The sequence below is a fragment of the Olea europaea genome, chromosome 16 (assembly GCF_002742605.1).
Source record: "Olea europaea var. sylvestris chromosome 16, O_europaea_v1, whole genome shotgun sequence".
In the NCBI taxonomy this organism is placed as follows: Eukaryota; Viridiplantae; Streptophyta; class Magnoliopsida; order Lamiales; family Oleaceae; genus Olea; species Olea europaea.
Window position 1 is genome coordinate 16,626,221 of NC_036252.1, and position 21,889 is coordinate 16,648,109.

Below are 21,889 nucleotides of genomic sequence, written 5' to 3' on the forward strand. Positions count from 1 at the left end.
TCAGCATATCCATTTGTTTTACTTGGCCAGAATCATTATTTTGAGGTTTTAACAGTCGGATTTCCAGGCTCTGTGGATTCCTCAATAGATTCTGCGTCATCCTCTTCAGATACTGCATCTTCCTCGTCAAAATCAATCTGTTTACCTTGAATATTTTGAGATTTTGCAGCCGACTCTACATATGTGATGTTTTCTTCAGAATCTGTTTCTTCCTTATCAGATTTTGTGTCTTCATGTGTTGAACATGGGGTTGGCAACGGGGCTAGTTTCCCGCCGGGCATTTTCGTGCCTCATAACCACCCTGTTACTCATTTAAGGCAATGTGGGACAGTTATCCCATTTACATATCCATTTAATTTTTTTTTATTTTTTTATTTTTTTATAGTTTTTGATAACTCAATTTATTGTCCCATTCATTCAAGCGAAATAATAATATAGTTATTAAATTTTTTAATTAATTTATTCATTTTTAGAAGTTAAAGTTTTCGAATATATTTGGTAAACTATGGCTTTTATTTTTTATCATATTCCTTAGATAATCTTAATTGACGCCTTCTATTGGAATTAATGAAATTTCTTGAAGTTTTTCCATTTAAAGTACTGAGTTATGAAAAAAAAATAAACGGGATGGGACGGGACCCCCATTACCCGTACCCGACCCGATTACTAGATTGAGCAATTAATTCCCACCCCTTTCGAGACGGGAACCGTAGGTACTGGGTGTGACGGGTATTTTCGTCATTCCTAGCTGAACAACCAGTGGGAGCAATGACTGCCTTACCAAGAGCAAGAGATACAGATCATGTTCCTAAAGCCATAGTCGAGATTTCAAATCTGTTCTTGACAAGAACTTGAGTAGAAGATGCCATATTCGCCTGAACATAAAACTGTTTCAATGGAACAAACTTCTTCTTAAAGTGGAGTAACTTTGATACCAATTTGTTGTCAAAAGCAAAAATAACACCGAATTAATCCAATATCACTTTGTTTGAGAAAATGAGATTAAGTCACAATAGGTAGTACTTGATGATAAGAACACGAACAATGTAATTTTGCAGAGAACAGAGATTTTCTTATAATATAGAGAGAATTATTTACAATGTTTCTAACTACATATTAAATCATAATGAAAAGTCAACAATATATAGAGAACAATTCAAACCTTAGAAGTAAAGTTGTAGATGAAATAAAATGCCCAAAAGTCTCATTATCTCGATCTATTTGAATCTAACACAAATTCCAACTCTCAATGAGTTTCCAAATAAAACTTCAACTAGACCATGTCAAATAAAATTCAAATAGAATTTCAAAAGCATTCCAAATATAATTCCACTTAATGTGCATTTTAATTAAAACTCTCAATTATCTTCAATAAAGAATTTGGGTCACACCCAAATTCAAACAGTATACAAAGCTCAAAATAGCACCCAAGCTAAAAACTCCAGGGGAGCAGGTAGTTAAAGAAACTAAGCTGGAATCCTTGAACACGAGCAGGCTGGAAAATGGAGCACAAAACAATACCAAAAAAATATGAATTACTACCCAAAAAGGCAAAGAACACCTTGAAGGAAAGCTTAAATCTTCAAGGTGTTTACCAAAAAGTACTGGCCGAAATTCACACCATCAGCAGACAAAACTAAAAGCTCCAAGAAAATCGCAAATATTCAAGGAAAAAACACACTGCTTCTCGTCGAAGTTGATCGATAAGCAAAAGGCTGAAATCAAACTCACCCAACGATGAAAATAAAACAAATCAAGAGCAAGAAAATGAAGTGCAGGCTGAACTCAAAACTTTAAAGATTTCCACCAATAATCTGGACAGATTTGTATGCTGAATTCAAAATCACCATTTGAAGAAGGTGAAATCGAACCAAAGAACATGAAATCTCAATTGCAAGGGGGGACCAAAGTGAGTGTTTCTCTTACTAAAGTTGAAGCATCTCTCCCTAACCTCTTGAATGACTCACTGAGAGCTCTTTTATGGTTTATCAAAATCTGAATTTTTTGAGCCTGGGTATGAGAATCTTTCCTTCTTTGTTGATCTAGTGTTTCCTTTTTGTTCAATTTCCTTGTAAGCTAAGACACCCTTTGAATTTTGCATCCACTTTTCTTACATAATTCTTGTATTTTCTCACTACCCTTGTATATTCTTTCTTTAGGGTTTGATTGTGTTGGTAGAATTAATCTGCTCTTCTCAAAATCTGTTTCCAAATTTATTTGAAGAATTGAATTCGTTAATATTTTCTGTTCTTTATTTTTTTTCTTTCTTGAAAATGGAGAAAGATGAAGTGATGGTTTTTCTTGTAGTGATGAGATTAGATTAGATGGTTTAATACGTTTTCTATGGGATAGTTTTGGAGGTAGAAAATAGTTGACTTTTTGTTGAAAGTTAGTAGTATGGAAAATTTTGATAGAAAGTAATTTAGTAGACAAAATTATGTAAGGATGCTGATAGCTTTTCTCTCGACTTGACCTCTCTCTCAGTTATAGGTGGCATCTTCATCAAACTTAACATCTCGACTTATAATTAGCTTCTTTGTTCTTAGATTATATTCTCGATAGCCTTTTGATTGAGTACTAAAGCCTAAGAAGATTCCTTTTTCTTTTTTCCATCTAGCTTCTCCTGTGGATTGTGTGTGTAGCAAATGCTGCCAAAAACTCTGGGATGCTTTTCTAATTGTATTTGTCCACTCCATGCTTCCACTAACATTTTATCTTGCATAGATTTAGCCGGACATTGATTTAGTAGGTAGACTACAGTGCTTACTGCTTCTGCCCAGAAAGTGTTTAGAAGACTTTTCTCCATTAGCATAGCTCTAGTTGTCTCCATTACTGTTCTATTCTTTCTTTCTAACACGCCATTTTGTTCAGGCACGTATCCAACTGTAAGTTGATGCTCCATTCCTTCATCTTCACAAAATTTATTGAATTCATTTGATGTATATCCTTTGCCTCTGCCGCTTCTGATAGTTTTGATATTGCAACCACTTTGTTTTTCAATATAGCTTTTGAATCTTTTAAAAATCTCAAATACTTGGGATTTTTCATGTAAGAAATATACTCATGTCATTCTAGTGTAATCATCAATGAAGAGAATGACGTACTTGTTTTGTTCATGTAATGGAGTACGCATCGGACCACATACATCTGTATGTATTAGCTCTAATGACTTTTTAGCTCTCCAAGATTTTTCGGACGAAAATGGTTGGCATGTTGTTTCCCAAGCAAACATCATTCGCTGACTGCATTGATCTCTTTTATGACTGGTGAGTCTCTCATCATGCTCTTTTGCTGCAAGATCTTCAACCCATGGAAGTGAAAATGTCCAAATCTTTTGTGCCACAGCCATGACTCGTCCACTTGTGCCATTATTGTCGTATTGTTTATGTATCTCAATTGGATTGGAAAGCATCTGCTCTCTTGCTTTTTGACTCTTGCAATTATAAGAGATTTATCTTTCTTGACATAAACCTTGCAAAAATCTCATTCAAAGCGTAAAGTATATCATTTCTCCATCATCTGACCTACGCTTAGTAGATTTTGGTCTATCGTATGGACTAAGAGAACTTCATTGATGTATATCTTGCCCTTTTTCTATTAAAGGCAATAGTATCTTTGCCTGTTGCCTCTATAAAAATTTCATTGCCAATCTTTATTTTTGCCTTGGTTTTATCAGGACTGCAAAAAATACTTTCATCTTTCGTCATATGATTACTACAACCACTGTCTAGATACCATGTATCCAGTTTGTCATCAAATGCATCCTTGCTAGTAGCATAAAATAAACTTCCTTCTATATTCTTTTCTTCAGAGAAATTAGCTTTATGATTTTGTTTAGAAGGACAAGATTTTTCGTCGTGACCAAATTTTTTACAGTGATGACACTGTGGTTTTCCTTTAAACCAACAATTCTTCTTCAAATGACTTTTTCTTTTACATATATCATATGAAAGATACTTGTCGTTTTTATCAAATTCTTTTCCTTGAGTTTCTTTATTTTTACAATTTTCTTTAAATTTTCTCCCACCTTCTTTAGATTTCTGAAATCGCATATTAACTTTAGATTGGAATGCATTTTCCATGTTAATCTCGTAACACCTTTCTAATCCTTTTTCATGCACTTATAGTGAACCCATTAATTCTGCAGCTGTCAATTTATCTATTTATTATTTCCATAAGATCTTAATTGATTTACTATTTCATCTATTTTTGAATAATAATCTTTCGCGATTTTAGAATCTTTCATTTTTAAATTTTCAAAACTCCTTAAAGTTTGAAGACGACAAGTACGTACCTTCTTAATATACCCATCATTGACGACATCTCATAAATTTTGCACACAAAAATAGGTCTTCATTTTGATGGACCAAAAGTAATAATTGTCTCCATTAAATGTTGGAATAAATATAGATGAACAAAAAGCGTCTGCCATAACATCTTATTCGCCTAATATCAATCGAACGTAGTTCTGATACCACTAATGATTTTTCTTGTAGTAATAAGATTAAATTAGATGGTTTAATATATTTTGCATGGAAAATTTTGGAGGTAGAAAATAGTTGGCTTTTGTTGGAAGTTAATAGTATGGAAGATTTTGATAGAAAGTAATTTAGTAAACAAAGTGGGTAGGAGAAAGGAACTTTATTAAAATGATAATGCCTTAGTTTTGTCTTACAATGGCTTTTGCTTACATACTAATGAGAGACTCATGTCCTATTTATAGACCATAGCTTACATCAATTTGTGACTAATATGATTTCTTCTAGATAATTCTATATGTGCCTAAAATACAAATCACACAAACTTTTTTGGTGCCCAAGTTTCTCTAGTAAATTTTAGATAATTCTGATTTTTTATTATTTTTTTTTTTTTCAAGCAATAGAAGGCATTTGTTAAAAGGAGGTTCAGTCGACAGCGCACTCCGGGCTTCAAGCTCCCAAACATGAAAGAAAGTGCTGCGGAGGAGGATATGGCATTGGGAGGTCACATGAGCAGTGCTTATGACCAGCCCAACAGAGATTTCTCTATCAAGAAGCTGAAATCCAAGACGAAGAGTTTTCCTTCACATATTCTTGATGGTGATCAGATTGAATAAGATCCGGTAGTGGCTTCTTCAGAGGAAACTCTAGCTGTCAATGGAGATACCAAGAAACCTAGTAAAGACCTGGAGTCCAAGGTTAGAGAAGCCAAAGGTGAAGCAATTGGCAGCAATTCCTGGACTCCTCGGGATGAAATTTATAATGTTAATCAGGATTGTCAATTGAACAAGAACAAAAAGGAGGTGTTTCCGGTTGGAGACGAAAGGGATTCTCCGGTTCAAAAGCTGAAAATTTGTGAAAGTGATGGAAACCCTTTTCGGGAACAAATCAGGAGAATACAACGGCAAAGGAAAGGAAAAACTGAATTCTAGAACTAAACGTGAAATGACGATCAAGAAAAAGAATAATGGACAGGCGATCGAATCTGTCCCTCCAGGATCCAGTCGTGACACCTGATAAATACAGTTGCAGCACTTGTGGCAAGAGTTTTCTTTCACCTCAAGCACCAGGTGGGCACAGATCAAGCAATGTAAAAGTTCAAGGTGGGGATTTTACAGCACCATTTCATTATTCTTATGTTAAAAATGGACCAAATGCCAATGCCATCAAACAATTGGAAGAAAACAACGTAAGTAAAAAAGCAGTTTATTATAATACTTATCACACATTCACACTGATTTGCAACAATAATTTCCCTTCTGTTCTGGCTCATGGATTTCAGAATCATGCCGATCATGTTCCATCCCACCTAGTTACCTCTACATGGGACGAAGAGAAAGAAGACCTTCAAGTTCTCAAGCTCAACCTCAATGAACTGCCTAACCAGGATGGTGAAGATGGGTTGGAGCCTGGTAATACAGCTAGCTAGATATGTTCATTTGATCACATTAATGAACTTTTTAGGCCTTCAATATCAAGACTTTTGCTGTCTATTTGTTTTCCTGCACGTTTTTAAGAAATATTATGCTCTTGCTGAGCGTGTTATGCAAGTATGCTTACCCATTTATGTGAATAAAACAATTTCTTAGACATTTGTGAATTAGTCGAAGAACCATGCTTGATGGAACAGTTTCTTACCCATTCTCGAGATACATTGTGAATGAGCAAAGCCCTCAATCCCCTTTTAAGTGTATTTATCCGATGAATATAGAAAGAGGCGCAGGCATCACAAAAGGTTCCAGATAGGAACGTGCAAAGGTTCCTAGGAGGGGGCAAGTCTAGCCAGCTCACGGCTCACTCACTTTTTTTCATTTTTCTTCTTTTAAATATTGAATTTTTTTATTTTTTTTTTCTAGCTTCCCAGCTCCCAGATGGTCCAGCCCGTGCAAAGGTCCCCAGGTTGAGGCGAGCCTAGCCAGCTCGCAGCTTGCACATTTTTTTATTTTTTCATTAAAAATTCAACTTCGTTTATTTATTTTTGGCTTCCTGGCTTCGGAATGCCCGTCGGTGTGAGCCCACCAGTAGCTCACATGGAAAATCAAGCTCAACTCACTCCATGACTCGTCTATGGGACTAGTAGAGCCAACTCGACTCATGCATGAGAGCATCATGGGAGCATTAATGAGCTGCTGGTACACTCCATATCCCTAGATAGCACTCAAGTTTGAGTTGTTTATCTTATCAAACTTTAAATCTCATTTTTATTTACACCAGTGTTTCAAACATCCAACTTTTACCAAAAAAAAAAAACATGCATGACGTTAATGTTTCATTAGTTCGATAGTGTAACCCATCACAACAACGTTAACTATAGCAAAATCATTGCAGCAGTTCAAGGATGAAAAGATGTTTTAACTAGTCCACAAATGTTCACATGGTTTTGTAATTAGTCCACCTGAATGTAAAAATATTACTCCGAGACAAGCTAAACGGTTGAATAACATGCTTGTAAAACCAAAATAAACCTTGGGTAATAAAAGTTCAATAGTCAAAAGAATCACTTGCGCTCTGACCCGAGTAACACTAAACACGCTGAATTTCGTGCGAATCAGCAAGTACTGGGCAAGGCTAAATTCTCCCAACTAATTGACAGCAGAATAGTACCATAAGGGAATATCGAAAAGATCATTGGGGAGGGAAATAGAACAAGTTATAAAACCCAGTAAGAAAATAGAACGATTCAAAATTCACTAATACAAGTGACAAGTGTACCGAGAGAGTTCTTGGTTTCCAAGTCATTTTCCTTCAATACATTTTGTAAACCTGGCATAGTTATTTATATTTTATAGTCAGATTTATATATCCATGACTGCTTATTCTCAAAGAAATTTCCTGCTAACAATCGAGACATTCACATAACACTACCATAATCTACTCCAACAAGACGAACCAAGGTACTTTTCAAAAACTTATTGTTTAATCTCTATAAATTTCAAGTTTATACATTTTTTATTTTTTTTCTCTTTTTCAACCTTTTTTTTTTTTTTCTCCATATTTTCCTTTATATACAAGTTATACATCCGACAAAAACCAAAATTGCCTCCAAGTCGTTGGAGAACTCCAAAAACTCCTAGAGAGCCCTTGACTCTCCTGAACCAAAATTCTAATACCTGTCAACATACTATATACAAAGTCATTCGATTTCTCACACAAATGGCACATCAAATTCAGCTTGTTCTACAACCCGTCACATTTCTCTTCCCAAAATTGCGATTTTGTCAGTTTTTGGATGTAATTTTGCAGCATAAAGCCTTGAGGCTAGTGACTATCTTCTTTCATAGGAGGGTTTTTAACTTTGAAGTCATTCAAATTACGATAGTCTTCTCTGAGCAGTCTGTCCAATTCTGGGTGTTTCTTTAACGGTTCTTTATGGTCACGTGCCTCCCGGTAATGGTGAAATGCCCTGCCAAGTAAGGATTAGTCCAAACTAAAAGGAAGAGAAGGAATATCCAAGAAAAAGAACGACAATAGGCAAACACAACGAGGACAATTCCAAATGAAAAAAATGTCGTATTCACGTGGATTCGTGCATATCTGGTCTTGAACAAGATATTAATTATTGAGTCATATTAAGATTCAGCCTATAAGCTTTCAAATACCCTGCCATTCAATTTACCGCAAAACAATAATGGATTTTATATATGATGATGCAGTATTTTCTGAACTTCCACTAAAGCTGGTCACGATGAATATGTCCACAAGAAATAAAATCTGATACTGACATAACAAATATGCAGGTTATAAAAACCAAGTCAGGGTTTAGGAATGAAGAACAGTTATAACTTCTGCTTTGACAAGAGGACAATAATTGTGACATCAAGGTACATTCACCAAGAGGACATGAAGTACTCCAAAAACATAAGAGAAAATAAATTTCAAAATAAATCCAAGAATGCATCACATAGATCATAAAAGAAAATCCTAAGAACTCCTTTAGATGTTGAAGCTCCTAAAGTTGCGAACAAAAAGCTTTCCCCCTTAAATCTATCACAAAATGAGGCTTTAGATTAACAATCTCAAGGATGGATAACAAAAAGATAAATCAGATATCCAACAATCCCTGAAATCCTGAACAGCGTGAAAATGCAGAGCAATGGCACTAGTGTTAGAAATCGAAAAACAAAGTTAGCAAGGCATATCCATAATCATATTGGATCCATATTTTCAGTTTTTGTGCTTAACCTACGTGGAAACTCATGATTTGATGGTTGTCAAGCTGTAGTAGTTTGGCCTTCAGCAACACAGCTCATTGCAACAGATCTTAGACATGGTTTGAAATTCGTAATTTCTAGGAACATAACTAAAAGCTAATTATTAGTCTAAAAGGAGGCTAATAAAATATTACACTACTACACATCTCGTAGAAGTTTTAGTAACGATAGACAGAAATGCAGTTGACCCTTATGCCTAAGTACAATACGAGAAGAATGTGATGACTGGTTGATGCTTATTATCGCATGCATGTGCAACTAGTGGCAAGTATTTGCAGTCCTTCCAAGTCCTCGATAAGATACACAGCTTTTCCTTTGTTTAATAGATTCTTCTATCAAAATATCTGTTCTAGAATTTTCATTCCACAATCTCCCAAAAAATAGCATTACCACCTGTCTTTAATGTTTTCATCTCTTATCAAGACTCTTGCGTCCTTACTCTTAATGCACTGACACTGGTAAGTTTTCTAGTTTTCAGTTGCCCACCTTTGGCCAACCTATCCCTCTTCTCCTCTCCTCTGTGCCTAGAAAACTCATCATATTCTTTCACCACATTTTAGCAGCTGTCATGGATTCCTTTCTTGCCCACCTACATTATTCAAGATCTTCACTCGCTCAGAGTCATTTGCAACCTCATGTAAAATGCTCTTTTTCTCTTAATAGCATCTTGATCACTATCAACCACCACAACTCCCTACAGTAAGCTTCCCTCCTTTATTATCTCGCCAAAACCATGGTTGACGTCTTCATTATACAATCAGTCATTTTAATCCACATAAAATTTAGAGTATCATCCAAAATCCCAAGTCAAATCCCCAGACACCTTTATGATTCACTTATCATCCTTCAGTTCCACCATTTCACTTTAAGATCCTTCATATTCTTTTGCATACTCGATTGTTGCCCAAAGCAAATATCTATAACCAAAACAGTTCAGGATTCATGAATCCTCATACCAAAGAAAAATATATCAAAGTCCTACCAGCCCAGCCTTCACAGTAGAAGTGCTTATCCTCCTATCCGGAAAAAATTTAAAAAAAGTTCTTGTTAGTATTAGATCATAAGCCTAAAGGTAATTCTGGAAAGACACTTCAGCATCATTTTTATTTAAAAAATCAAATCCCTATGTATCATATCAAAAGCTCCACGGTCCTTTCCTACGTGTTCATTAATGTCTGTCCTTCAGGTACTCACTAACACCTCCCTATCCTCCCAGAATTTCGACTTAACCCAATTTCCTAATCCCATTTGTCCCACCAAGCACTCATAATACAAACTATGATTCTATATAACAACAGTAATCAAATCCCCTTACCCAGAAGCGGAAACTGTAAATTCATAAGCTATGTTTTAAGTTTATCTAAATCTGTCGTAATTTATACTCATTCTGATCAATTTAGTTCTCTCCCACACAATTATTTTATCTTACGGAGAAATAATCACTAAAATCTGTTCACTGTAAGTAGTAGTTCAGTAACAATAATGTAGTTAATTTGATTCGAATTGCCCCTCAATCGAGGGATTCCCTCGTCTTACAAAGCCAAGAATTACAGTGATTACAGTAAGTTTGCTACCTAAATATGGTAAGAACTAAATTATCCTATTTACCGAATACAATTATAGAGTATACAGATTTTGACAATAACGTCCCATAATTCAAGCTGCTATATATGGCTGACACTTACCAGTACTTTTCGAGGCCATAAATGTTTCCTTTATTGTAGAAGTCAAGTGTCAGCTGTTCAAAGTCCTCATACAAATCCTCTTTGAATACCTTCTCCAAACCATAACTACGAAAAGAAAAAACAAGTGACAAAACAATCTAAAACAGAGAACATTTGAGAAAGAAGAGTAGTTAAATACAAAGAAAATTCTTAATAAAGAAACATGGACAAGCAAACAATGCATGAAGCTTACCTATAGAACCTGAATAGACACTCTATCCCATAATTATAATTAGCAGCAGCATCTTCAAGAGCCAGAGTCCGAAACTCGTTATACATGGAAGGAATAAATATGTTCCTTAAGAAATAAGACCAAAATCGGTAGAGTGTATTCATCTCCTGCAAGAATTGCACGTGGCATTTATACATCAAAGTACACCATTCAATCCGTCCACATTCCATATAAACATATGGATGGATAAAATCAAGACAAATAAACAGTTGGATTGCTGGAGAAGTTAAAAAGAATAAATCGAGAGAAACTGTATACACTGCATCCACAATAAATTTATGTATGAATAAAATATTCATATATTGCATTATATAAATCCTTTTAAACCAGAAAAATTTAGTAGATTGTCCAGTTATAGAAAAGAATTGGCACGTTCAGCGTACTTAATCATTATGCACATTTCCGAGATGCCAACGGGGAAGATACACCCCATTTACTCATCTTAGAGGCAATGACATATCTATAAACACTAATAAGATACATTAAACATATCTTCAAGTTTGCTAAATAAAGGGGAAGTCAGTAGCATTGCCCATCTAAAAAGAATGTTAGATCTCTGATGCATGACAGTTATAAATACTCTTTCATAGAGACTCCTATGACAGATTGCATCGTGGATATGATGTAAATTACGTGATAATTGGTGATGAATTAGGAATATTTTTCCAAAGAAATAACAAGGTCTTAAAGAATGTTTTCCATAGGATCGCAAATGCTGAAAAATATATTTCCATTGTCTTCCTGTTAGGATTTTTGGGCTCTGATAAGCTTTTACTGGTGAAGGACAGATTTCGAAAATTCTTGTACAGACTTCTGTGATAAATTTAGCAGAGTTTGAAATAAATCTCCATGGGCAATGGGTTTAGGATGATTTCCCCAAAAGAATTTGGGGGGAATTTTATAAAAGTTTTTGCACTGCTTCCAGAGATAGTGAAAATCACACGAGTAGAGTAAGGTGGACATAAAGAAGAAAGTTAAAGAAAAGAACAGAAAAATAAAAAACCTAATAAGGGGAAACACACAACAGAACATTAGTTTGTCATGATGATTAACTCCATATGAATATAAAGATTGTACAAATAGATCCATCTCAACTTAGGAAAATTAGGACTAACTAGGAAGGTTAAAAGATTATTCTGTGATCAATTAGAATTCTTCATAAGCACCAAAACACAACAAGAATTAAGAAAAAGCCTAATGGGCAATACCCATATCTAGCCAAAAAAAAAAAAAAAAAGGTAATAAATAAAATAATAATAATAATGACACTCTCAAAAGTATTATCCTGAGTAACAATGTCTAAGCAGTTTACTAAAAAAAGGATAAAACTCATGCAGTTTTTTCAAATGTCCTGTGTATATGAACTACCAAATTTGCCTTCTTTAGCACGTCTTCTGCATCAATATTTTTCCTAAAACTAGTAGATCAGACTAGATGTCTACCAGACAATTGAAGACGTTATGCAAATATTTAAAAGAATACCTCACTACAACCAACACCCAACCTTTTTCGTTCACTAAGGCACCGCTTGTGATACTTCTTATACCTGAAAAGAAGAATCCATAGCCCCGTTGAAAAATCAATGAGCAGAATTGCTTTGGTATCCTAACAGTCTTTAAAATATATCTACTTACAGCTGTTGTTTGAAACCATTTTCTTCTAGAAGCTTATGACTTGGATGCTGAAATGGAGGAAATGGCTTTGGCATTGATCCAACAGGCGGACTACTTCCAGGAAGATTGCTGTGAGGTGAAGCACTCAACTTTGAAGGCCTTGGCCTGGGAAATTGAGAGTTTAGCTTTAGAAAATTTAAAATTTATGATCGGACAATAAACCTTAAGCAAAAAGCTTACATAAATGTATTGTTTACTTCAGAAACTTACCTTTGACTGAAGCAATATAAAATTAGTCAAGATGATAAAGAACAATAAGAGCATATGAATGCGTCCTGAACTTACCCATGACTATCCGGAGGAGTAGAGCCAAAGAAAAAACCAACTAAATCACTGGGTGGACTTTCAGTCGTCATGCCGAGAGAGTTTTTGACACTTCTATGACCTTTAAAGTTTCCAGAGAATAGTCGCTGCTTATGAATGTATTGCTGCTTGGAACTGACTTTATTTTGCTTCCTTCGAGAATTCAAATTTCCAGTCTCCTCATGGCCACAAGAAGAAGGTTCAGGATTCCTTGAATTTGATTGAGCAGCACCTGCAACAGAATATTTGGATATCTCGTCCCTGCTTTCATTATTGGGCTTGCAACTCCTATGATGAGATCGTTTTGACTTCAGCTCCTGCAAAAAGCAAAATATAAAAAACAATTGCTTTTAATTGAGGTAAAAACGTAGTAAAAATAGAAAACTAAAGTCAACCTGCTCATAAAAGTATAGACCGTCATTTATAGCAGAAGCGAGCTCAGTGGATATTCTTTTTGATTCTTGCCCTTGAATTTCACTCATCCAACTATTCTGTAGTACATATCTAGTTAGTCATAAAACACTAACCAGTGGCAAGAGTGCCTTCAGGTAAATTTCTCCAAAAAAAAAAAAAAAAAAAAAAGCCAGCCCTACCTTTCATCAGATTGTTTAAATTCAGTATAAGTTCTAAAAATAAAAAATGTAAACAACTATATACACACTCTAATTAGTGGATACTTTCACAGAAATTATGTGAAAAGATCATTTTCTATGCAATAGGTAAACAAGATCATCAATAATATTAGTATCAGTTAAGATAATTTGAAAGAATTAAGAACAACAATTTGGACACAATAGGCTGACAAAAACAAGTTCAATGAGAAAGATGGTTATGACCTAATCAAAACAGAATCAAATTGCAAGTATCACATGTGCCTGGCACAACAATGTAATATTTCTGTGAACTAGTCAAAGTTGAACGTGCAATGCATGTTATTCTAAAATATTTTATAAGTGATGTAAAAGTAATATTTGGTACCAATTTGTTGGAGGCTTCGATGAGTCTCGAACGAATTAAGGAAAATAAAATTTAACATAGAAATTTGAGAGAAGAAAATTATACACAAATTGTTCTCTCAAAGCTCAATTTCTATGATTCAAACTTTTTGTAATGATTATAAATTTAAACACCCATTAAAATTTCTAAATGCATAAACATGAATAATCATCTATAATAACTCTAGATTCATGTAATTCAAGATTCATCAAGTGAAAATTCATTAAATCTTGACTAATGTGAATATTAATTAATTAAAAATTAAAAACACAAATTGCATGAATGACAATAAATTTGTAGTATTTATTACGTATCGAAAAATGAAAAGTAAGGTATTATTGAAATAATTGAATTGTAAAGGGTTAAAATCGTCCAAAAAATGACACTCCCTTGATGTGATATTTTAATATATTATTATTACTATAGTTGTGCCATATGAAAAAAGAGAAAAACCGGAATTTCAATAGGGAGTGTGTTCTATTTAGTTTTTTAATTTTTAATGTCACTGATAATAATGGAGAAGGGAATCAAATAATGTTGTAACATCTGGGAATATATGTCCAGAATTTCTTATGTTTTAGAAATTGAGAGAATTATTTTGCTATTAATAATTGCTACACATGGCAAAAATTCACAGTCCAATCTACCTCGAAATCTACAGTTCCCTCATGTCTATTTATGTGACCTTCCAGGTTTAGTCGAAGGCTAAATACTCTACAATGTCCTTGTCCAATTCCGCAAATAAGAATTACCACTCAACAAGTAACTTTTGAAGCTTTCTGGATGCTTAGCAGTAGCCTTGCCTAGGAACTTGAAAGAAAAAGGGCACAAGCTCTAAATTAACCTCGTATAATGTGTGTTCTTAAATATTCACATGAAGAGATCAAGCGTAAAAAATTATCAGAAAATATCCAGATTATGCATCTTGAATATTTGACTTCATCAACAAATAAAGACAGTTATAGCAATTTGCAAATACTGCTCAGCATCAGCACCCTCCAAAAAAATGAGTAGAGCAGTAAAAGCAAATTAAGCATACCAGGCAAGGATCATTCCACCAAGAATAAAATTGAAATGTTCAATCGCGTACTAGCAAAAAAGTCGGAACTCATTTTTTTTTTATACGTTCCAACATTTGAGTGAATCTTGATCATGATTGCAACGATCTTCTCCCTTTATGTTGATTGGAAATTACAATTAACAGAAAACAGCATAATAACATCATAATAGCTAACATAATAGAACATAATAGAGCATTATCTGAGACTAGCTAAAGCCATTCCGTACAACAAAAGATCACAGAATGCTGGTGTCAATGCACCTCATGGACTTGCCTGGGTAACAATGACTAGCCTCTCCACAGCTTGATCATTGACAATGATCTCATCATCTTCATCATCAACTCTTTTGTAGTAATGGCACGAAGTTTTTTAGAAGATAAGTCAGAATGTTGTGAGAACGTAAGAGAAGTTTACAGTCAATGAAAGGCAAAAACTAGAGCACTATATATGCGCAGCAAATTTTGCATTAAGGAATACTAAAACTGTATCAGAAAATTAAAGTTTTTAAAGTAAGCAATTGTACTTCTCAAGAATTGAGCAATTCTATTACATAAAAATGGAGTATCAATGTTTTTCTATGCAAAAGGAGAAAGTGACCTCTCAAAGAAATAACTCAAAATGGTCCAAGATAAGGAAAACTTGAACGGTGAGCCCAATGAAATGGAAATGACAGTACCACTCTTTTGTAACACCTTTCATGGGCGGAGCCATTCACTCTCCGCCCATGGTCAATCCAATTTTTATCCTTATTTTTTTTTTACTTTCTTTTAAAGTATTGTGTTTTTCATTTATTTATAGTCCAACCCATACACTAATTTACCCCAACTCCAAGTGCACGGCGACATTTTCTAACTCTTTCCCCTCGGCAAAAAATTAAAAATTTTCTTTTAATATGCCCTCGCTTTGAAATATTTTTCAAAGTTCATTTCTTTCCTAAAACCCACATTTTATTGGGCCCTCAAATTTGCAGCAAAAACTTTCTTAATCATGTGATTTTTCTGTTTAATATTAGGGATTTTGATTTTGTAAATGTTGGTAATATTTGTGATGAATTCTTGAAATCTTGATTTCTGTCAATTAGTTAGACAATTAGTGATGATTTTATGGTGTTTGTTCTGTTCTACCAATTTGTAAAAATTAGTAGTTATTTTCTTATCAATTAGTAATTAATTGTCACTTGTGGTTTATTTTACTGTGAAATACCAATGGAGAGATTCTTTAAAAGAAAATATTTCGTAGAAAATGTTGATGTGGAGATATCGAAAAAAAAGGATTTTGATTTTGCACAACTTGCTACAGATCCTAAAATGAGGAAGAAGATTATCATCTTATTAGTGTTGTCATTATGTCATTTTTAGAATTGTCGTAATATCATTAAATCCGTAACCGAAAAGTTTAACCTTGATTAAATTTTGCCCGCATTGGACAAAATTCCTGGCTTCGCCCCTGACACCTTTTGTAAGAAGTTCATCATTTACTACAGTCAACAAGGTTCTCAAAATTTGTACTCAACATTTGTTGGAAAATCCAATTATAGATTGAAAGAAGGAGAATCTCACAGTATACCCAGCATACAACCACAAATTCATAATTTTCAAAACAAGATTTTGTACATCGCTTTTGTTTTTGTTCCCTTTATTCTCAAAAGAATCCAATCATCTGCTGTTAAGAAGACTTCAGCTAAAAATGATAGTCTCCCCATCGACTTAGTAATAAGTTCATCATCTTCTACAGTTGAAGAGGTTCTCCAAAACTGCATTCACTAGTAGTTGAATAATCCAATCATAGATTGACAAAAGGAGAATCATAGTATACCAAGCATACATACAACCTCAAATTCATAATTTTCAATTAAAAATTTTGTGCATCTCTTTTGTTTTTGTTCCCTTTACTCTCAACAGAATCCAATCATCTGCTGTTAAGAAGACTTCAGCTAAAAATGATAGTCTCCCGGCCATATATAAAAGAAATAACCATATTTCATGCCTAACCTTATTGATGGCACATCAGTTAGCTCAACCATTAAGTTACAGATTGGACAGGATGCTTCCTATGAAAACATATTATTCACCTTCCTACGAAGCCAATTCATGCACTAGAAAGTAAAGCATCACAGACCAAAGCAATATTGTGCTATGGATGTGAAAAATGACTCATTTCAAAATAAAATTGGTCTTATTCCACAACGTATATAGGCTTTTCAGAGCTGATTGCATAAAAAGATGTATATTGCTAATTGATGGAAATCTTGTTAAATGGTTGAATAGCTAATGTAGAGAAAATCTGGTTTAAAAAATTCTAAGGCAGATGAAAAATAATAAGTTTAATTTATATCTGAAAGGAACCTCCAAGCAGCCTTTTACAAACCAATTCTCCTTGTTCTAGCTGGTGAGGAATTGTTGTTTCCACAGAGGTCAAGGTTATTGGTATCTCACTTCCCCCACCCCCCACTCAAAAAAATAAATAAATAAATAAAAATTAAGCAACCTTATACAACAATCTCATGTCTTTTACCTAGAGAACAAAGTTAAAATATCCAAAACCCATAGTCAATATTCTAATGTTGCATTTTGAAACTCTGATTGAAATCTTTTACAACAATTTAAACAGAAAAAATTCTAATTTTTCCCTGATCAAAGTCAATCTAAACATATTGTTAGAAATAACATGGTATTCTTGTAGGCGGTAGATGATAATGTTAAAAAGCACTGTAGACACATTACCATGATTCTCCTACGGCGTACTGCAAAAATTAGTCCAGAATGAAACAAGTTGAAATTTTATAGAATTTGCTGCTGCTTAACACTGTTGGATTAGAGGCACCTAAAGTAATGTAAGTTCCACACATAATTGAAATCCATCAAGAAATAAATTACCAAGAGAGTTTCAGGGGAATTCAAGACCTTAATTTGAAATCCACTTCACTTGGTCCAAATGAATACTATTAATAAGCCAATAATCAGCATTTATTTTGTTGAAGAACATAATGCAAAGTAGAGGCACGGGTGTTCTACGAGTAACATTTAAATATATCATGCAATGGCCTTTTTTTTCTTTTCAAAAAAGAGGGGACCAAAAGTCAAAGTTTGTCCTTTTAAGGCCTGGACCACATTAACAAAGGTAAAAAAATATTAAAATAAGAATAAAGCTTTCGCGACAGAAGTGCACAAGGATTGCAGATAAACATATATCAAGTATGGAATACCTTTCTCCAGTAGAAGGATGATCCTTCGTTACTATTTTCTGCTCCATTTCCAGTTCTTCATCAAGCATGAAAGTACTTGAAAAATCATTAGATAAGTCATTCAGATTCTGCACAACAAGATTTGAATGCATTTGTGTCTTTCTATTTTCAGAGCCTCCAACAATGCTCAACTTCACAGAATCAGCTCCTTGAGAAGTGGATGGGAAACTCGAACTTTTATTAAGGTCAAGGCCATTATGTCTATTATTTGACTCAAAATCATTTCCCACGCATGAATTACAATCTCCTAAAGCAGATGGATAAGTCATTCAGATTCTGCACAACAAGATTTGAATGCATTTGTGTCTTTCTATTTTCAGAGCCTCCAACAATGCTCAACTTCACAGAATCAGCTCCTTGAGAAGTGGATGGGAAACTCGAACTTTTATTAAGGTCAAGGCCATTATGTCTATTATTTGACTCAAAATCATTTCCCACGCATGAATTACAATCTCCTAAAGCAGATGCTTGGGTTTTACCACCAAATAGGACCTTATCTTTGTTTTGATCTGTATCATTAACTGACTTGTTTTTCGAATCTTCACCTGATGGTAGGTGATCGACAGAACTTCCAGTTGGAAAAGAAAATTCATTTGTTCTTTCAGAGCTGTCCATTTTATAATCATTGAGCTCATCATTCTTCAGAGCTTTTGGAACTAGAGAAGAAGATTTATCAGTAACAGATGGAATCCACTTTGACCACTCATCGCGTCTCCTCAGCCTCTCACCCTGTGGAAATAACGCTCAGGGCAGATGAAGGGGAATCATTCAATGACCAGAATGAAGGATTAAAAAAACGTGAAATCTAAAATGAGAAATCAGATGCCATAGTAGAGGAAAAGTAGAAACCCATGCAGCGCATAATAAAGAGAGGAACATTATCTAACCTCCACTTCAACAGTACTCGAAGCATGCAATGCATCCAGAATAAATGGTATATCTGTGCTCATACTTTTAACCTGAAAAAGGGAAGCATAGTAGCATGATTGCACATACTAACATGATAGAATTTTGAGGAGCTAAATCAAGCTTGCAGGCTTGGGAACAGTATTCAGAGGAAACCTAAATATCATTGCCTCCTCACCCGCCCACCCCCGTAACCCACAAATAGTAAACCTCAGTTGATCCTGATTCCACAAGATATGATTTCCTAATAAAGGAAAATGAACTTCTTAATACAGTATGTATAAAACAATAAAGAAAACTCGTCACAGCTTACCCTTTTAAAGCCAGCAATAATTGAAATTGGAACCCAACCTTGGTCATCCATCAAGGAAATCAAGTAGTGATCATTCTGCAAATTCTCGTCACTGCCAAAGTAATGAAATTCAAAACTCAAATATTTGTCTATTATTCATACATAATGTACCTTTATTAATTTCACTTATTACAAATCAATAATCTCAAAAAAAATCACCAGATCCAACGTACATAATTACAACCCATCATTGTGAATAATCAGTTTAACATATAAAATCCCAATTATGCAAAAATAATTTAACCAGACTCCAAGAGATAAAAAAAAAATATATCCAATCAATAGATTAACATAATAATTCATTGTCGAGACCACAATTCCAAGATGAAACATTTTCAGGAAAATAAATTTAGCCTGATGTCAATTTTCACCAAAAAAAAAAAAAGGAAGGCCAAGATATTGCTAATAGTGAGATCTTTCTCAAGCAATTCACCTGAAATAATATTCAATTTGCTTTACGATGTTAGCTTTCAAGGCTAACATTGGTGAGGGTGGCATGAGCACTCCAGGGTTGAAAGGATATTGAACAACAAATGGTGGATAAGGTACTCTAACAGGGCCTGGATGAGCAGCAGGGAAATAATATAGAGCTCCTGGAGGACCTATACCATAGACAACCACCTTGTTAGATAATTGGAAATAAGCAACTGCTTCAAGAGGAACAGGTGGGAAAAACAAAGGAAAAGGGAAATCAGATGGAGAGATAATCACAAAATGTGGAATCTTAATACAAAAAATATACGTTATCATTTATTAAGGTGGCTTCATATTGAGATATATGTTACTACCTGGGAAATTTGATCCATCAACAAAGCCTGCTTGATCAACAAATGGAGGCTTTGGGAAAGGCCTAGGCCCCATGGTTTGCTGCAAATGAAAGTTGTTATTAGAAACAACTGGTCGCTGATTATGCCAAGGATTCAACTGGCCACCTTGATCTTGCACACTAGGTCTCCTTACACCAGTCTTGGCATCATGGTCCCAGGAATCAGAGCGTGACGACGACTTGAAACCCCTATTTACTGGTGGAGTAAAGCCTTGTACTGTAGTGTTGCTATTGGATTTTACCAATTGAGCTTCAGGTCTCACAAATGGTCCAGGGTGAAACTGATATGCATATCCTGGGACAGACATGTGTGGCATCGGAACCATAGTATGAAAAACTGGTGTGATAGTTGGTTGATGATAGGGAAAGGGTACGGGAAATGGAGGCACGCCATTTAGGCTGTGCTTGGGACCTGTTCTGTGATTATGAATGTTTGTAGGCCTACGAGGTGACTTCAAATTACCACATCCATGCAACTTCTGCTGCTCAATTGTAGACTGGAAGACCAGAAAAAATTGTCAAGTAAGATGCTGAATGCTGATTATCAAAGACAATGTACATGCTCAGCAAATATTATGGAGCAATCAACAAAGGTTGCCTTCATTTGAAAGTGGCTCATCTTGCCTCGTCTAATGGTATGGAATAATTGGGATAAGCAAGCAGCTTCAGTTCAAGGAGGAATTAGTCCAAGGCAATTCACTGACTCATAACAATATGTCCACAAGACACAGGAATCAAGATAAAAATTTCATATGGAAACCAAAACTGTATAAGTAAAACCAGTAATTATACTCCACGGTTCTGTGGTACCATGACAACTCATAAGGATATCATTTGTCAGTTGGCTTATTACTTTTTCAGTTTTTGCCTCAGATCCATTAGAACATCAATAAATTTTGAAGATATTATTAATTCCACTTCACGCTGTCATTTTTACGCAGCCTGTTTAGAAGTACATTCATTCCATGTCTTGTCTGTCTTTTCCCACTATATGGATTCAAAAAGTCAGGAAATATAAAACTCGATTCTTTGCCTTATTTCCAAAAATATTTACGAAAGAACGTGAGTGCTAAATCTTGAAAACATGTTTCTGGTATTTTTTTTATTTTTATGAAGAACTAAAATAGTATCCAATACAATGTCAGAAACAAATATGCCCCACCTGTCATATAATACAGAAAACACATTTAAAAAAATGCAATTATTGAGTCAACTTTTTAGAAGATGCACCAAAACTTACTTCTTAGTTTATTAACTACATAATCTAATTATACAATTACTTAACACCTTAGGCCATCTCCAACCCAGCACCAAATTTTGCACCATTTTGCATCAAATTTTGCACCAAATCTTACACCAAACTAAAATTCATCTCCAACCATTACACCAAAAATTACACCAAATGAACAGTATTTAACCATTTTCTTCCCTTTTTTTATTCTTTATAATCTACTTATTTGAAATATTATTTATTTAATTATTTCAGAAATACATAAATTACTAAATAAATAAATAATTAATCGTGTTTGATGTATTTTAAATTATTTTCGTCTTTTAATTAATTAATTAATTATTATGTCTTACATTTAAAATTTATTTTAAACACAAATAATTATTAATATTAATAAAAAAAATAATAATTTATTGTATTAAAAAATATATAGCACAAATTACATAAATACCCTCAACAAATTTATTTGGGAAATGTAAAATAAGGGCGAAATTGGCATTTTACACTTGCACCATTTTGGTGCAAAATGGTGCAAAGTGAATATGGTGCACCAAAATGGTGCAAAGTTTGGTGTTGGGTTGGAGCAATTTTGCACCAAAAAATGGTGCAAAATGGTGCAATGGTGTTGTGGTTGGAGATGGCCTTAACACCA

General features: G+C 34.3%; 2 protein-coding genes across 2 annotated transcripts; both read right to left on the reverse strand.

Annotated features, from left to right (window-relative positions):
- Positions 1–644: 644 nt before the first annotated feature.
- Positions 645–3,349, reverse strand: LOC111412689. The gene is made up of 4 exons (XM_023043611.1): positions 3,105–3,349; positions 2,709–2,987; positions 1,411–1,495; positions 645–776 (listed from the first exon to the last, which is right to left on the reverse strand). The coding sequence occupies exons 1-4, from the start codon at positions 3,347–3,349 to the stop codon at positions 645–647; spliced, it is 741 nt and encodes a 246-aa protein (XP_022899379.1).
- Positions 3,350–7,210: 3,861 nt separating this feature from the next.
- Positions 7,211–20,524, reverse strand: LOC111412296 (la-related protein 1A-like). The gene is made up of 14 exons (XM_023043169.1): positions 19,969–20,524; positions 19,614–19,782; positions 19,142–19,232; positions 18,810–18,881; positions 18,182–18,651; positions 17,884–17,997; positions 14,952–15,021; positions 13,017–13,112; positions 12,604–12,938; positions 12,280–12,423; positions 12,128–12,191; positions 10,607–10,752; positions 10,375–10,479; positions 7,211–7,881 (listed from the first exon to the last, which is right to left on the reverse strand). The coding sequence occupies exons 1-14, from the start codon at positions 20,330–20,332 to the stop codon at positions 7,737–7,739; spliced, it is 2,385 nt and encodes a 794-aa protein (XP_022898937.1). The 5' UTR covers positions 20,333–20,524; the 3' UTR covers positions 7,211–7,736.
- Positions 20,525–21,889: the final 1,365 nt, after the last annotated feature.

Excerpts from the sequence above, each read along its gene's own strand:
- LOC111412689 (XM_023043611.1), bottom strand. The coding sequence starts at position 3,349 with ATGGCTGTGGCACAAAAGATTTGGACATTTTCACTTCCATGGGTTGAA. Across the intron at positions 1,496-2,708 it reads AAATCTATGCAAGATAAAAT|CCTGCTCGTGTTCAAGGATT; the intron begins GTTAGTGGAAGC and ends TCCATTTTCCAG. Across the intron at positions 777-1,410 it reads TGGGTGCTATTTTGAGCTTT|GCAGTCATTGCTCCCACTGG; the intron begins GTATACTGTTTG and ends GCTCTTGGTAAG.
- LOC111412296 (XM_023043169.1), bottom strand. The coding sequence starts at position 20,332 with ATGGTTCCGATGCCACACATGTCTGTCCCAGGATATGCATATCAGTTT. Across the intron at positions 19,783-19,968 it reads TGATGGATCAAATTTCCCAG|GTCCTCCAGGAGCTCTATAT; the intron begins GTAGTAACATAT and ends TCTATGGTATAG. Across the intron at positions 15,022-17,883 it reads CATCCTTCTACTGGAGAAAG|AGTTGATGATGAAGATGATG; the intron begins GTATTCCATACT and ends TTACTACAAAAG.